Genomic DNA, 18,439 nt, shown 5'->3' on the forward strand with positions numbered 1-18,439 from the left:
TAATGTGGTAGGGGGACGAAATATGGCCGAAATCAGCATTTCCCAGGTGTAACAAAGAGGAAATCGATCCTGGTATAAATTGTGATCAGTTCCCCAAATCAGAAGTCCTGGAATCCCTTTGGATAGCATAAAAATAAATTTGCATAGTAATGTGTGGTGTTAGACGTCATCTCTCTGTTGCTGCAGTTTAAACAAAAAGAACTGGTGAACAATGCAAGCTTAATAGCAAACTCTTGGCTAGGAATTCAGCCAATTTAGAAAATGTAAAATGTTTTATTCACACACATACAGTCACTGTTTTTTGGCAATTAATATTAGTTTCCTAGACCCAAAAGTTGAAAGACTGACTGCAGGAAGGGTCACTAGGGATGGGCAATGAATGCTGCCTAGCATTTTAAAAAGGAACTCTGATAAGTCCTGATGCATACCATTCTAAAAAAAAACCAAGATAAGTAACTCATTCCATCTGGCAAAGATTGCTGTCGTGTCTGAAGAAAGAGTGATGGTTGCAAGTATTTTTATTCTCATTGATATTTCTTTTAACATATCACTGAACCATTAAAAAGCTAACCTAAGTATAGGGTCACAGAATGGTGACTGCACTGATGGAGGCTAGTCGGGCTGTAATGTCTGTGCTGGCGATCTACAAGGGCAACGCAGCTAGACTCCTGCGGTTTCCCCACTGTTCTGCTCATTTTTTTAACTTCCGGGGTTTATCCAATTCCCTTTTGAAGGCACAGTTGAATCTGTCTCCACCACACACTCAGGCAGTGCGTCCAGGTATTAACCACTCATGTAATAAAGGTTTTTCTTCATGCTAGTCATTCACTTTTATCAGTATCCTTCTGGTTCACAGTGCTTTTGAAAATGGGAGCAGTTTCTCCCAGCTGCTACATGATTTTGAATGTCTCTATGAAATATCCGCTCAACCTTCACTTTCACAAGGAGAACAACCCCAGCTTCTCGCTTGCATCCATTTAAATCCCTCATCCCCGAGACCATACTCGCACATCATTTCTGCACCCTAGGGGCTGGTTTAGCACACTGGGCTAAATCGCTGGCTTTGAAAGCAGACCAAGGCAGGCCAGCAGCATGGTTCAATTCCCGTACCAGCCTCCCCGAGCAGGTGCCGGAATGTGGCGACTAGGGGCTTTTCACAGTAACTTCATTTGAAGCCTACTTGTGACAATAAGCGATTTTCATTTCATTTCATTTCTAAAATCTTAATTTATCCTGATGTGCGGTGCCAAGAATTGGACATAATACATCAGTTGAGGCTGAACCAGTGTTTTATAAAGGTTCACCATATCTTCCTTGCACGTGTACTCTCTGCCTCTCTTTATAAAGCCCAAGATCTCATATGCCTTTTTAACAACTTTTTCAATCTTCCCTGCCATCTTCATGATTTGTGCGCATATAACCCCAGGTTTCTCTATTCCTGAAACTCCTTTAGAATTGAATACTTTATTTTATATTGCCTCTCTTCAATCTTCCTACCAAAATGTATCACTTCATACATTTCTTCTTCCACATGTCTACCCATTCCACAAGACTGGCTATGACCTCTTGAAGCCACAGTTCACAATACTGATGAGTTTGGTATCACTTGAAAGTTTTGAAATTGTGCTCTGTACACTTATGTCTATTAATATATATCACAAAGAGCACAGGTGATAGTACTGATCCCTGGGGATATGTACATTCATGTCCATAGTGTCACTTTACCTTTTATTCCATGGGCTTCAACACTGCTGGAAAACTTATTATCTGGCACTTTATCAAACACTTTTGGAAATCCACAATCACTAGCGCAGGATGGTTCTGATGGAATTACGATTCACAATAGAGAGAGTAAATTGTTCCATTTTGGGAGATGAGGAAAATAATTTATGTATTGAGCCTGAATTTTACTCTATCAGGAAGTTGTTTTTGGCTTGCCAAACAATGAAAGTTTCCAAAATTGAAGACCCAACACAGTGAAACAATATCTTGTAACATTAGTGGTTAGTTATTTAACCTAGTAGGCTTGCTCTTTGGCAAAGTTCAAAATGCTCTTTTCAACCCTTTGGAGATGAAAGTATATTTCAAAGGCCAGTGTTTATATGGATTATAATGGGCTTGTTATCATGTACTTTCTCAGAGGCCCATACAGCTCTGGAGCTTGGTTATAATGGATTGGATTTTGCATTTGTCAGTGTACAGAAATAAAAACAAAGAAGGAAACAAAGATGAGATTAGGAGAGAGATCAAAAATCTCCAATAATAAAAATTGAAAGAATGAGATTCCATGCTGGTAAAAGTTAATTTTCAGTGCAATAGAGGTTGTTTGGCAGTAATTAAGATTGATCACAACATCATAAATTTACTTATATTGGAATAGGGAAGTCCCAACCTATGGAATTACAGAAGCTCCATGCTGTTTCATGTGTTTCAATGCCAAGCCTCTTGTCAAGATACCAATAGAGTGCAACTTCTGGAGGGGAATGACAATTTCATGATTTCCATAAGTATAGATGTGTGGTCTCTGGAAGTTGTTCTTAAAGCTACACTTTGATAACAGTGAGCACTGATGGATTAATTGTTATTTTTACTGCAAAAGTCAGACCCTTATTTGCTGTACTTCTTGCGAAAACAGTCAATGTTGCTTGACTAAAAGAAAAACAAAGAAAAATCTGTTGCTGTTTCTATTGTGTTATTGGAACTTTACTGATGAAAAAACAATTGCCCAAAATTTTGAGTGGCAGGCAACAAACATTGAATCATATAAATGCTAACTGCATTGAAGGAAGCCACTTGGCCTTTCCTGTCTTTATCCTTGTCAGCTCTGCAAAAGCATTTGAACTAGCCCTATTTCCTGTCGTCCTGCACATTATTTCTCTTTCGATAAATAAAAAACACCCTTTTGAAAGCCATGATCGATTCTCCCTCCACCATACTCTCAGGCAGTACATTCTTTTTTCTATAGAAAAAGTTTGTCCTCGTATTATTTTTGGTTCTTTTGCCATTCACCTTTAATTGGGGCCCCTTGCCACTAATGGGAATAATTTCTGCCTACTTACTCTGCATAAACCAAGATTTTGAACACCTGTCTAAAATCTTCTTTCAGCCTTCTCTTCTCTGAGGGGAACACCCTCAGCAACTCAAATCTATCCTCATTACTGAAATCCCTCATCTCTGGAAACATTCTAAAATCGTTATTGAACCCTGTCAAATGCCTTCATTTCTTTCCTAAGTGTTGCCCCCAGAATGGAACAGAATACTGCAGTCAAGGCAAAACCAGGGTTGTATAAAAGGTTCACCACAACACCCTCAATTTTGTCTCATTATCTCATTTTTCAACCTGCCATGTCACCATCAACAATTTACATGTACATATCCCCAGGTCCCTTTGTTCCTGCATCTCCTTTATCATAAAATTCACAGTGCAGAAGGAAGCCATTCGGCCCATTGAGTCTGCACCGGCTCTTGGAAAGAGCACCCTATCCAAGGTCCACACCTCCACCCTATCCCCATAACCCAGTAACCCCACCCAACACTAAGGGCAATTTTGGACACTAAGGGGAATTTAACATGGCCAATCCCCTAACCTGCACATCTTTGGACTGTGGGAGGAAACCGGAGCACCCGGAGGAAACCCACGCACACATGGGGAGGATGTGCAGACTCCGCACAGACAGTGACCCAAGCTGGGAATCGAACCTGGGACCCTGGAGCTGTGAAGCAATTGTGCTATCCACAATGCTACCGTCCTACAGACTTGCCTCTGTTATAAAGCTTTGGATTCAAGTTCCACTCCAGCTTTCGAGCACAAATATCAAGGCTCACATTCCAGTGCAGTACCGAATACTGTGCCGTGAGAGATGGCGCCTTTGAGATTGGACATAACTGAGTCCGTATTTGTTTGCTTGGATGGATTTAAAACCCCAAGTGGCACTATTTCAAAGAAGAGCAGGGAGTTGTCCCTAGTGTCCTGGACAATAATCATCCCTCAGTCAACATCAAAGTTGCTGTTTGTGGAGTTTGCTGTGCTCAAATTGGGAGCTATGTTTCTGACGTTACAACAATGGCTACATTTCAAAAGTAATTAATTGGCTGTAAAGTGATGTGATCAAGTGATCTGAAAGGCATTAAATAAATACAAATTTTTCTTTCTTTGGTCCTTTATTTTATATTGCAGATTTTCATAATTCCTCCCAAAGTGTATCATTTTACACTTTTTTTGCATTAAATTTCATCTGCAAATATCCATACATTTTACCAACCTATACGTACCTTCCTTGAAGAACAATGTTCGTTATACTTTCCTGTGCCTCATTAATGTCAATGACAGTTTATGTTGCAGGTTTCTGGGAGTGTGAGATGGAAATGTCCCAGTTCCCTTTGCAGGGCATCTTAGATCTGAATGAACATTTTGATGAATGTAGGAAATGTTTATTTGTCTTGTATTATATCTGTTGCAGTAGTGTCACTAAAATAACTTAGGTTAAGGTATCTAGTGAAAGCTGCAATTAAGGGGTTAGCAGCTAGGCAGGCTGTGATGCCATTTATGGGAGGGGCTGGGTCTGTTTTAGTTTAATTTTCAGCCCTGCCCTGTGTCTGTTGTTTTATTTTTAGAGTTCTGCTTTGGATTTTGAGGAGTGGAGGTGTGTTTTCTCTCTAAAAGCTTCTCTCCCAAGGAGAGAAGTTTGTAAGCCACTGAGTGTTCACTGTATCAATAAGTGGAATTTGACCTGTGTGCGTGTAGAGTTTGCTGAATTGAAAGTATATAAGTAGATGGAAAAGTAAGCTCAAAGACTTTTTTTTGAAGAACTGTTTAACTGTTAATTGAAATGCCGTTGGTTGTTAAATGGGGTAAATTCTGTGTTAATGATAGTTTGTTTTAATACAACAGATCCCTAGATGTCAGTGGAATCATTCCTGGAGCGAAGTATCCTTTCCTCACTGTTTATGATTGAAAATTTGTTGGGGTCTCATCGATTTCCTGATATAAATTGGGGTTTGGTCCAGGTATCGTAACAATATATCAAGCGACTGTGCATCTTCTTAATCAATCAGACTGAAGCACTGTCAAATAACGGCATAAGGACTAAGAAAAAAGTGTGAATGGTAAATTCAATGTCAAAGCAGATACAGAAAGATAAATAGAGAGAAAGAAATATTTAGTTAAATGCTAAAATAAAAAAGAGACAAACAGAAAGAAAAAATTTACATAATTAATTTTACATTTCCTTTTTAAGAAACTATGTGCTGCTGAATGCAGTTAAATGAGGGGCCAAATAAGGAGATAACTGTTCGAAATCTAGTGGCAGAATATTTTAACTCTAGCAGTTTTTCCACATTTCTGATTACCACATTTAATCCCACTTCAGCAAATACACTTAATTAGTGACAAACACTATCAGCATTGCCATTGTTTTTCAGCAAATTTTGAGCTATTGACTTTAAGTAGATAAACACTGCCTCTGATAATTTACAACCTATTTCTCTATCCAAACCACCATCCCTAACCAATTAAATGAAATTGCAGAGTCTCCTCCAGACTGAGAGCTTCCAGGTCTGATAACCTATCCACCATCTCTCTCCTCCTCAATCCTGTGCCCACTCCCAATGTTCCTCTCCATCCACCTATGTTGCTTCTCTTATCTCACACATTTGGTCTTCCTCTCCCTCTATCCCTCCGCCCCTTCCCTCCCCTGCCAACCCTGGGTCCAATTGACCCTTCATCCATCCTATTACCTTGCATGACCTAAATACTGTTTCTGGTTTCAATACTCTCTTAGAAAGAATACACTGGAGGAAACAGTTTCTCCATATATACACTATAAAGTCATTTCCAACACATCCAACACCTCAATCAGATCATCCTTCAACCTCCTACACTTAAAAGAATGCAAGTTAATGCAACCTATCCTCAGAAATTAATTCTAAAGTTCCACCATCATTCTGGTGAATCTGTGCTGCGTCCCATCCAAAACTAATATATCCTTCCTGAGGTGTAGTATCCAAAACTGAATGCAGTACTCCAGATGGGATCTAACCAAAGCTCTATACAACTAAAGCAGAACTTTCTCCTCTTTCTAATCCAGCCACCTTAGTAAAAATATTATAACTCCAGTCACATTCTTCATTGCCTGTCTACTGGTCTTTAAAGATTGAACTTTATTTCCAAATTTCTTTCCTCTTCTACTATTCCTAGTTTTTCCCATTTAGAATATATTTTCTTGGGCCCAAAGTGAATGACTTCCCATTTTCCCACGTTTTCCATACTTTATTCATGTATTTATATATTCCATTTTACCTGAAATATCATCCTCCTCATTCCAACCCGATCGATTGCCTCTTTCATCTATTGTCAAAACAATTGGTTTCTTTTTCACTGTGTATTGACGGCCTATGGTCATTTTTCCAGCCTTTTTTGCGCTTTTTACAATATTCTTGGAAAGGGTGCTGGAAATAATTTCAGAAAGCATCAGTGAATATATATTGAAGCACTCAGTTTTTTCCAGTTCTGGGACAAATATTATGTTAACTTTGAAAAATCTCAAACCAGACTTCAAGAACTTAAAAATATTCTGTAGGAAATAGTTAATTTCAGTATAATTTTATCTGCAATGTTATCTAATTTTGGCTGTTGTTCACTGCAATAAAAACATCAGCATACACTTTCTACATGAATATAGAGAAGATAACTGACTATAAAACTAAGGCAGAACTTTTTTCTGAGTACTGAATGCCTCAAACAGCATTTGTTTGTAATATATATGAAGTATGCAAGAGTTTGTTGGTGCTTCTGATTTTATCTTCAGTGGTGCGACTTTTTACACCAAAAGGCCTGAGCTATTGGACAGAATTTAATGAAGCCCGTTGAAGTAGACATGATGGCAGGGGGATGGGGAGGGGGTTGAGGTGTGCTGGGTGGATCGGGTAGGAGTACCCATATTGGATGTCTGGCGTAGGGAAAACTGACCCCAATTAAGATGGGGGTGGAAAGAGCCCAATGTGGGAATCCCACCGGTGCCAGGATGTCATGTAAGCTCATGATAGAGCCAGTTGAGAGCAATTATCCTTCAGTTTTACGGAATTTAAAAGTGTCTTGGGGATTGAATAGAACTCACACGGCTTCCCATGCCTTCTGAAGGCTGATCAATGTTGGGTTTGTCTGCGGCCTCATAGGAGGAGTCCCTCACTGTCAGGCACTCAGTACCCAATTATGTGACTCAGCACTGGGAAGGGTGGCGAGGTCACTGAAAGCCACCCCGTTGTTGCTTCTGACCTCTTGCTCCCTCTCCACCCCTGCCGACTTTCCCCCCTGCGACCCTCATTCCAACCCACTCACCTGTGTCCAGGGATCCAGCAGTGATCCTTGGGTTGGGCCTTATAGCATTTGTAGCAGCACCAATGGTCAGCGATTGGTCTCATTGCTTTCGTTACTGATTATTGTTTATTGTTGGGTGTAAATTTGGGAGAAAATGTGAAAACATAATGCAGAAATGGTTCCCATTATTAACTGTAGAAGGACAAAGCAACTGTTTCCTTCCTACCATATCTATTCCAACCAATCCCAACCATGATTGCAAAAATTATGATTTGTACTTGAGGTATTTTGACATTAACAAATGCCTTTACAGTGGTCTTATAGTTCATCTAATTTCTTACACTTACCGAAAAGAAGTGTTTTTTTCCTTCTGTTTTGGCAAGATTATCTGTGGTGCATTCTGACCTGCAGCAAAGGCAAAAGTGTTGAAGACTGACTGTGGATACCGAAATTTCACGATGTGCTTCTTGAAGATCTCCACCATCTCAGAGGTCACTTCTTCATCAAATGCAACTTTAATTATCTGTAACGATAAATAGGAAAGGTATTTTCCTGCTCTGGTGCTAGACGATTGTATAATAATTAGGAAAAAAAGCCATGCACCACTTTGCAAAGAATTAACATCAAAACATCAAAAGGGCAAGGAGCAATCTAGAACAAAAGAAGTCAAATGGAGGGCGGCCAATTTTAGTGGGCTGAGAACGGATCTGTCCTGGGTAAATTGTAATTCAACATTGGCAGACAAAGCTATAATCAAACAGGATCATTAAAGAGGTGCTAGTTTGGCTACAGTTGAGGTGCAACTCGACAAGGGAGAAAGGTTGGGCAACCATAGCCAATGATCCATGGAAGTTAAAGAGATAGAGAGCAAGAAGAAATAGAAGAAGTGTTGAATGGTGAATGTCATATTGTTAATACAGATTGAATGTAGAAAGTTCAAAGGAGAAAAGAAAATAGGCAAAAAAGAGAATGAGATGGGAATGTCAACAAAAAGGGAATGCAAATGTCTTCCATAAGTATGTACATAATGAAAGAGTAGCAGGAGGACAATGCCAATTAGGGACCAAAAAAAGAAGCGAAGGCTTGGTTGAGGTTCTGAATAAGCAATTTGCATTTGTCTTTACCAAGGAAGAGGATGCCACCAAAGCCGCAGTGGAAGAGAAGATATTTGAGATATTAAAAGGGTTAAAAATTGATAAAGTGGAGATACATATGACAATACAAATTAGGACATTCAGCGTCTTGAGCCTGCTCTGCCATTTGAAAAGATCATGGCTGATCTGATTGTGGCCTCAACTCTCCTTTTCTCTCTACTCCCAATGCTCTTCAATGCCCTTGTCAATCAAGAATCTAATTGCTCAGTAAATTCTCAATGGGAAGCCTGTAGTAGAATGAGAATTTTCAAAATGGCGGCGTCCCCGTAGACCATGGTACCCTATGAGCACCTGCGCATAATTAGATAGGTTAATTAACTGCACCGGGGGAGACTGTGAAATAGTGGTAGTGTCTGAACTCGAAGAGGCCCAGGAAAATTTTCTGGGCCATAGTTTCAAATCCCACCCCGCAGCAGATAGAAATCAAATTCAATTAATAAATCTGGAATTGAAAGCCATTATCAATTATCATAACATTTAATCCACTGGTTCACTAATGTCTTTGAGGGAACAGTCTGCTGTCCGTACCTGATCTGGCCTACATGTGACTCCAGATCCACAGCAATGTGTTCGACTCTTAAATGCCCTCTGAAATGGTCTAACAAGCCACGTGTTTCAATTAGGGATGGGCAACAAATACACACATCCCATAAAAGAATAAGGAAAAAAAAATCATCAAACAACCTGCAGTTCATCTGTGACCATTAAACAAGAATTAATGGATGATTCTCCGGAGTTAACAATAATGATATCTTCATTTAAGGGGTTCCAGGGTGATTTAATAGAGAAAGGAGACTGTAAGGTTGAGATAACTATAAGCAGCAAAACACAGACAATAACTGTAGGTTAATATGCTCAGCATCAGGAGACATCTTATAATCTCGGGTGATCAGGATTTCCACTGATGTATGTTATATAATTCTGCCATCCAAAGAAGCATAGAAATATGGGGGAGCAGGAGGATGATGCCAATTCATCTCCAAGAGGCAAGCAAAATTAATTGATGAGTCAAAAACTGTTCCGACAGAATCATGTTTGCAGACAGCATTTGTCAGATCTACACCCAATTACCCTATTCGCCCATTGTATGAACTGTCTTCACAATGATCATGTCAAATGTCCCATTATCAAAATTGGCCTTTACACTAACTCAATAACCATAAATCTTACTTATTTTGTCTAATATTATTTTGTTGTACACTATCCCAATAAAGTCTTCTCCCAGTTAATGTCAAGTGTAATTTGTCAATTTGCCCACGTGCCTTCTGTTTCTTGCTTTGATGCTGACTTGGGCTGTGTTCCTTTTAGGTGCTCCTCCATCACAACTATTCAAACGGCTGCTTGTACTTCAGGTTAGTAGGTCTTCTGGACCAGATGGGATGCATCTTAGGGCGTACAACTTCAATACAACTTTGTGAAAAATTGTTCAGGCATGTCCTGTCCACTAAAAGCAGGACAAATCCAGTGCAATCAATTGCTGCCCATCAGTCTATTATAACTCATCAGTAAAGTGATGTAAGGTAAGGATAAGTTAAAGTCGCCATAATCTGAGATGACCATAGGCTGTCCCCTTTGAGGGGGAGAGCTGACTGGTTTAACTGGAGGATCACCACACCTCAGGCGAGGGGCAAGGTTGAGAAGGTGGACCTTCATGAATAATCAGATGTTATTGTATGTGATGATATTGGATGTGTATCGACATGGATACCAACATTACACGTGGAAACACCACCCACCAGGTACGCGGCACATACTCCTGCGACTCGACCAATGTAGTCTACCTCTTACGCTGCAGGAAAGGATGTCCCGAAGCGTGGTACATTGGCGAGACCATGCAGACACTGCGACAACGAATGAACGGGCATCGTGCGACAATCACCAGGCAGGAATGTTCCCTTCCAGTCGGGGAACACTTCAGCAGTCAAGGGCATTCAGCCTCTGATCTCCGGGTAAGCGTTCTCCAAGGCGGCCTTCAGGACACGCGATAACGCAGAATTGCCGAGCAGAAACTTATAGCCAAGTTCCGCATGCATGAGTGCGGCCTCAACCGGGATCTTGGATTTATGTCGCATTACATTCACCCCCCCACCATCTGGCCTGGACTTGCAAAATCCTACCAACTGTCCTGGCTTGAGACAATTCACACCTCTTTAACCTGGGGTTACCCCAATCTCTGGATCTGTAATGAATTGATTACCCACAAATGCTCGCATTCCAAGCATTGTCTGGCATCTCTGACTTTGTCTTTATAAATGTTTCTAGATCATACCTCTCCATTCACCTGAGGAAGGAGCAGTGCTCCGAAAGCTCGTGTTTGAAACAAACCTGTTGGGCTTTAACCTGGTGTTGTAAGACTTCTTACTGTGCTTACCCCAGTCCAACACCGGCATATCCACATCATTGTATGTGATGGAAGGTGTCATTGGTATAGTTATCAAGTGGTATTTACTCACCAATAACCTGCTCACTGATGTTCAGTTTGGGTTCTCCAGGGCCATTCAACTCCAGATTTCATTACAGCCTTGGTCCAAACATGGATAACAGAGCTGAATTCCTGAGGTGAGACTGATTGCCTTTGACATCAAGGCAGCATTTGATCAGTTGTGGAATCAAGAAGCTCTCACAAAACTGAAGATGATTGGGAATTGGAATAAAACTCTCCATTTGCTGGAGTCACATCAAAGCAAGGTAGTTGTAGTTGTTGGAAGCCAATCATTTCAGTCACAGGACATCATTGCAGGAGTTCTTCGGGATAGTGTCCGTGGCTCAACCATCTTAAGTTGCTTTGTCAATGACCTTCCCTCCATCATAAGGTCAGAAGGGGGGATGCTCGCTGATGATTGTTCAGTACAATTTGTGACTCCTCAAATACTGAAGCAGTACATGTCCATATGCAGGAAGACATGAACTAACAATCGGGCTTGGGTTGATAAGAGGCAAGTATCATTCTCGCCACACAAATGCCAGGCAATGTCCATCTTCAAAAGAGAGAATTTAACCAGCCCTCCATGATATTCAATGGCCTTACCATCGCTGAATCCCCAACCATGAACATTCTGAGGATTAGTATTGACCAGAAAGTGAAAAAACATACAAATACAATACAGTAGTTACAAGAGGAGGTCAGGGGCTTGGCATTCTGCAGTACGTAACTCACATCTTGACTAACCAAAGTCTGTCTACCATCTACAAGGCACTAGTTAGCAGCATGAAGAAATACTCTCCATTTACTTGAATGAGTACAGGTCTAACATTCAAGAAGTTCAACACGAGCCAGGCCAAAGCAGCTATCCAGATTGGCACGCTATCCATTACTTGAACTATTTACTCCCTCCACCACCCACTCACTGTGGCTGAAGTGTACATCATCTACAACGTACACTGCAACATCTCACCAAGCAACTTTCCCCTTCCAAACCTGCAACTACTACTACGTAGAGGGGCAGAGGCAGCAGACATGTGGGAACGCCACCACCTGCAAGTTCCCCGCCAAGCCACACACCATCCTGACTTGGAACTATATCGTTGTTCCTCCTCCGTTACTGGGTCAAAAATCTGGAACTCCCTTCCTAACAGCATTGTGGATGTCCCTACACCAGTTGACAGCAGCAGTTCAGGAAGACAGCTCACCACGACCTTCTCAAAAGCTAGTCAGGATGGGTAACAAATGCTGTCCTTGGTAACAATGCTCATATTTCATGAAAGAATAAAAAAAGAACGGTGGCAGGGATTTGTTAAAGGCAAATTAATTAACTTGTATTAATTTGTGATGAGATAACAGGGTGGATGAGGATAATAAGGTTGATGCGGTTTATATGGCCTTCCAAAAGGCTTTTGATAAAGTATCACATAACAGGCTTGTCAGCAAATAAAAGGAAAGTGTCAGCATGGATACAAAGTTGGCTGAGTTACAGGACACACAGATAGACTGGAGAAAGTGATATTTGTTAATTGCACATGAAATGTTGTTTAATTGTAAGCAGGTAGTAGGCATGAACTCAGGATTCACTTGCGCACTAATAAATAGACAAATACCTAAACTTTGGTTGTTGGTGCTTCCTTGTAATATGGAACTCTGTGAATAAATTTCTATAAAATGTGTAAAGATTGCCTCCAGTTCTAACATTCATTATTTGGTTTTCTGGAATATGACAGGTGTCAGGACTCGAACTCCTGCTTCCTTGATTTAGATTACTGACACGCTTCAGTGCACAGAATATAATTTCAAAGTTTGCTGATAAAACTTGAAATGGAAGTATTGTAAACTGTAAGGAGAGCAATACTGATTTCAAGAGAACAAAGACAGCCTGGTTAAATGGGCGGACATGGGGCAGGTGCAATTAAACACCGAGAAGTACGGAGTAATAATTCTGACAGGAAGAATAAAGAGATGGAATATAGGCCAAAGGATAAAATTCTAAAGGAGATGCAACAAAAAGACCGGGGTTATATGTGTGCAAATCATTAAAGGTGACACAACAGGCTGAGAAAGTGGTTAAAAATGCACAAGGGATGCTGAGCTTAGATATACGAACATTTGTGCAAACAAATATACAAATTAGGAGCAGCAGTAGGGCATTCAGCCTTCTAGACTGCTCTGCTCTTCAATAAGATCATGGCTAATTGGATTGGGGCCTCAACTCCACATTCCGCCTACCTTTGACTCACTTGTTAGTCAAGAACCTTTCTACCTCTGCCTTAAAAATATTCATGATGGAGATGCCGGCGTTGGACTGGGGTGAGCACAGTAAGAAGTTTTACAACACCAGGTTAAAGTCCAACAGGTTTGTTTTGAAACACGAGCTTTCGGAGCACTGCTCCTTCCTCAGGTGAATGAACAGGTAGGTTCCAGAAACAGTTAAAAATATTCAATGACTCTGCCTTTACCGCTCTCAGAGAAGAGACTTCCAGAGATTGACGACCCTCAGAAAAAAATTCTTCTCATCTCTGTCTTAAATTGAAGACCCCTGATTTTAAAACTGTGTCCTCTAGTTCCAGTCTCTCACTCAGGATCTTTTATGTTTCAATAAGATCACCTCATTCTTCCAAACTGAATGAAAACAGAACCAGCCGAAGCTTTTCTCATAAATTAACTCACCACCATACCAGGTATTAGTCAAGTTTATTAATAGAATTATGTGGATAGACACAAGAAGCTGGGATTGTTCCCTTTAGAGAAGAGGATGTTGAGAGGAGTTTTCATAGATATATTCAGAAATAAACAGAGAAACCATTTCCATTGTTGGAAGGGTGAAGAACCGGGAGACACAAATTTAAGAAGAATGGCCAAAGAGCCATAGGTGACAAGAAGAAAGCCTTTTTCGCAGCTCATGATTGTGAGCTGAAATGCACTGAGTGGTAACTGCAGATTCAATTTGGGCTTTCAAAATTAAATTGTCTAAGTGCCTAAGGGGAAGAGCTAGAAGGAGAAGGCTGAACGGGCCCCGAGCGAAATTGGTCTTGCAAGGAGTTGGCTTGGACTTGATATTCCGAATGGCCTCTTTCTGTGCTATGACTATTTTATGAATTAATCTGGAACAAGTTTGTAGATGAAATATACCTGAAAGGTTGCTGATCGAATCTGTAGTCCTTCTTGCATATTTTGTTGGAGCTGGTTTTGTATGCTGATCTTTTTTTCCTTCGTCATTGATGCAATGGGAAAACTCCGAACAATTGTTTGCTCGCCCACTGTACAACATGTATAAACAAAACAGATTGTTACTGAACACGTTGAAAACTCTAACTTCACCCAAGTTCATATATTTTTAGTATCCATTGTAGAACAACAATAACTTGTGATACTGTCATATGTCAAATAGTAGCACTGTTGCCTCAGAGTCAGAAGCCGTGGGTTCAAGCCCCACTCCGTGATTTGAGCACAAAATTCAATGTTGACATTCCAGTGCAGTGCTGAAGGGGTGCTGCACTGATGGAGGTACTGTCTTTCAGATGAAGCGTTAAACTGAGTCCTCACAGGCGAATGTAAAAGATCTCAGGGCACTTTTCTTTTTTTGAAATAAATTTAGAGTACCCAATTAATTTTTTTCCAATTAAGGGACAATTTAGCATGGCCAATTCACCTAGCCTGCACATCTTTTGGGTTGTGGGGGTGAAACCCACGCAAACACGGAAGAATGTGTAAACTCCACACGGACAGTGACCCAGAGCCGGATTGAACCTGGGACCTCGGCACCGTGAGGCAGCAGGGCTAACCCACTGCGCTACCGTGCTGCCCTCTCAGGGTATTTTTCTGAAGAATAGCAGAGGAGCTACCTCCACCTTTTATTTGTCCATCAATCAACATCAGAAAGAGAGATGATATGGTCATTATCACATTGCTGTTTCTGGGAGCAAGCTGTATGCAAATTTTTAATCATGTTTCCTACATGACAATTGTGATTACACTTCAGAAGTACATCTTTGGCTGTAAAACATTTGGGACGTCCTGCGATTGTGAAATGGGCTATATAAGTGCAAGTCTTTTTTTAAACATGAATTCTAAGTTATTCCAGATGTCGCAAACACGGCAGAATTTTCTGGCTCTTCCCGCTGGTGGAATCTTCTGGTCCTGCTAAAGACGACCCCAGTGGCAGATCAGACAAGCCACGTAAAATGCCATAGACATTGGTGGAACCGGAATATCCCATATGGTGAACTGTCTCCACTGCCGGAAAATACGCCGTGGGGAGGGGAGTGGAAAATCCCACCCATAGTATTTTTGTACGATAAGTAACCGACATTCAGGTAGCTGTCACTGTGCCAAAGCATAATGGCATGCAATGCTATTTTTGCTCGTATCAAAGATGAAGCTTTAAATTCAGAGAAGTAAATCCCAAATTTAACGGTTTATGCTTTCAAAATCTATGATAGATGTCAAGTTATGCCTTCACACAGCATCCTGTGTTAACTTTAATGCAGGATGGCAGAGTAAATTACAAGTGCTAAGAGGCAGCCTGTTTAGTCTCTGAAACAGAATCACTTCTATACACCTCATCGGGAACATGATGCTAAAGGTATCATTTATTTATGTTCATCTAGTTCCTTGAAAGTTTCCCGACTGTAGAAATAAAAGGTGCTAGCCAAGGAAACAAGACTGTAAAGTCAGTTGTTACTGATATCAGAATGGTAAGTGTGGATGATTCCAAGCTTAGATCAAGTGTGTTCTATGGAAGCTTCCAGGTAACCATTTTGTAATGCAGTAGCAATGTTGATAAAATAACAGTATCCACTGATTTCAAACAAAATGAAATTGGATATTTTGTTCCCACACAAATCTAAGGTAAAATTCTAATAGCCAATTTATGATTGGTGGAAAACCAGAAAACAATTCAATGTATGGCATAACATTTAATCCATAACTCAAAGGATCAATGAGGTATATCTTCTTAACATTGGTCTGTCCTTCAATTGTTAAACTACAATTGCAAAAGCATCCCAGTCACAAGAATTTTGGTGAAAATCTGCCAAGTGTTTTTTTGTAAACTTATTGGCTATAAACAGTGCTGTATTATAAATTCCTCATTTCCTAATTAAGTGCACATGTTTAATACTTAATGTTATAAAGTATTTTTAACAAAAAATCCTACCCAAGGGATCATGTGGTGTGCCCTTGAAAATAATTCTGTATGTGGTTAGAAATAAGGCCCCCTCTGCAGGCAGAATGTGTGGTCCACCTAGAGTTCCTCCTGATGCCTCCTCTCGACCATCTGAGTCCAAAACAACCCGCAATCCCTCACCAACAAACTCTTCACCAGGTAGCAAAGCTGGCCGCAGTATCTTGGGCTATAAAGTATTGGAAAGATAAACTGTAACAAGTACATAAATAACATACTTCAAGAGACCATACCCCTTCTGTTGATTTCCACAAGGATCACAAAAAAATACTTGATTCTGGTTCATAACATATTTTGCTTTGGGGAATACATTTGGTTACAATTAAAGTTTTCTGTAGCCCAAGAGACTTTTAAATTTATATTCAAAGCATCAATTTGATGATAAACATTAATACACAACTTTCGCCAGAAAGGTTTTACAGTATAATGAACCAACAAAAGAGATATGTTACTCTCAGTAAATATAGGAAATATTCACTATTTTATGCAGGAAGTTTGATACAAATTCGTATTAGTACCTACTCAGCAGTTCTTGGCTGTCGGTCCTCAGCGCCAGGTTGATTCGCCAATTCTGCCACAGTTACCGTACACAAGTCATGAGGATCCCACAGACTTCTAACAACCTGGTCAGGTTACCCAGCTGTATTTGCTTATGGTCCAAGTAGTGGCTGGTGATCAATTCCTGGTATTTAAGGCTTTCTTTTTAGATCAATCACCAGCCCAATTACCAACTGGTGACCTAAGCGTTTAAGTTTTCACAATAACTTCTTGATTTAATTACCTTCACAAATATGTGGCATTAAATGTTGAGCCAAAATGATTATTTCATCCCAATTTTACAATTTTGACTAATTCAACATTTAAAATTTTGTTTTAAAAAAACCCAAATTCATCTCTAATCATTTTATCTTCATTTTTGTTATGGGACTCTACTCTCTTGTTTCATTTCAATTTTAGTGCTTGTTTTTACGCCTCTATCTTTTTCGTAACATTCTACCCTATCTTTTACTTTTAAATTGTCATTACAGATTTATTTTTTCTCCAAACAAGTCTCTGTTTCTGAGCAATAATTTTCCATCGTTTTTCACCCAGTTTTCTGCAAAGCCATATAGAAGTTTGCATTTCCAACCTTTCCCTACATGCAGGAAGATATAGCATCTGGATCTGGCATAATGTTCAGTGTGAGACTGTTATTCTGCTTTTTGAGAATGGGGCTAAGTGAGTATCCTTTTCCTTTTCATTCAAAGCTGATATGTTGGGGATATCTAATTTTCAAGCTATTGTGTATTTTCTATAGACTACTCAGAACATTTAGCTGCATAAACTTTCACTGGACATTATTTCTTTAAATGTTAAATTGATACCTTCAAGTTACATGTCAAGGCTGAAGAGTGACTAGGTTCATAAAAAATATTTGTCCAACTACCTAGATATTTGTGATTCAAATGAAATTAAGGCTCATTTTGAGTGAGCATTTATTAGTCCTGTGCTCCAATCACATTTGACTCTGTAGTCTCCCTCATTATAGTTCAAATCTTTTTGTTTAGGCTCAATTCTTGTGTTACATTGCAGAGTGGGACAGAATTTGTAATATTCCTTTGTGCAAATTACTATACAGTAGAGATTAATTTTTGGAGATATATATACTTAGGAATTTGGTGCTCAGTTGAAATAGATTTCCCCCAGTTAAGATTTTCCTTCACACTAGCATATAAATTATCATACTCTCCAATCTACTGCATAAACTTTGGTAATTTTCCAAGTCATTCTCAAGATCTTTCCATAGATCTGTAGCAAGTTTGGGAAAGAGCTGTCTTCAATGATTTAAATGGTAGTATGCAGGGTTCTTGCAGATGAAGATCACTAATCTTTTGTAGCTGACTGTTGCCAGGCCTTGCGACATTAATAGCTGTACATTTCAAATACAGTTACATAATGTTCATATGTACAAGTTCTGCTGATTTCACCACTTTGTTATCATTGCACTCGATAGCAGTTTTTAAAAAAAATGTGCAGTATTAACTAAAGTGACTTGTAAACATGTTCCATAACATCTTTAAAAACACAGGCTAACTGAAAGTTCTTGGGATGCAGTTAATGGCCTTTATGTTACTGCAAGTTGTGTTGACTGATGACTCAGTAACTCTCGTCCAACAGATATGATTTTGACAAAGATGAGTTCCATTTCACTAGCTGAGAAGCGTTTTTGTCACTATTTGTCACGATTACATGCATAATCATTTTGGCATCTTCATGCAACCGAGGCAACGAGGTCTTCAATGTAATAGTTTCTTCCAATGTGACCATTAATTCCTCAAAGTTTTGATGATTATAGTTTATTTAGTTCTGTTTACAAT

At 39.8% G+C, this 18,439-nt stretch overlaps 1 protein-coding gene across 3 annotated transcripts in view; it reads right to left on the reverse strand.

The window, feature by feature from the left end:
* The window catches only part of sbf2 (SET binding factor 2), a 725,521-nt gene that overhangs the window by 98,246 nt on the left and 608,836 nt on the right, over window positions 1-18,439 (reverse strand). For all 3 annotated transcript variants that reach the window (XM_038808179.1, XM_038808177.1, XM_038808178.1), the window contains exons 22-25: window positions 16,056-16,251; window positions 14,030-14,157; window positions 7,663-7,838; window positions 6,299-6,447 (exon numbers count right to left, since the gene is read on the reverse strand). In XM_038808179.1, coding sequence (XP_038664107.1) covers window positions 6,299-6,447; window positions 7,663-7,838; window positions 14,030-14,157; window positions 16,056-16,251 — 649 coding nt within the window. The remainder of the gene's footprint in view (window positions 1-6,298; window positions 6,448-7,662; window positions 7,839-14,029; window positions 14,158-16,055; window positions 16,252-18,439) is intronic.

The sequence above is a fragment of the Scyliorhinus canicula genome, chromosome 9, assembly GCF_902713615.1.
Source record: "Scyliorhinus canicula chromosome 9, sScyCan1.1, whole genome shotgun sequence".
NCBI lineage: Eukaryota > Metazoa > Chordata > Chondrichthyes > Carcharhiniformes > Scyliorhinidae > Scyliorhinus > Scyliorhinus canicula.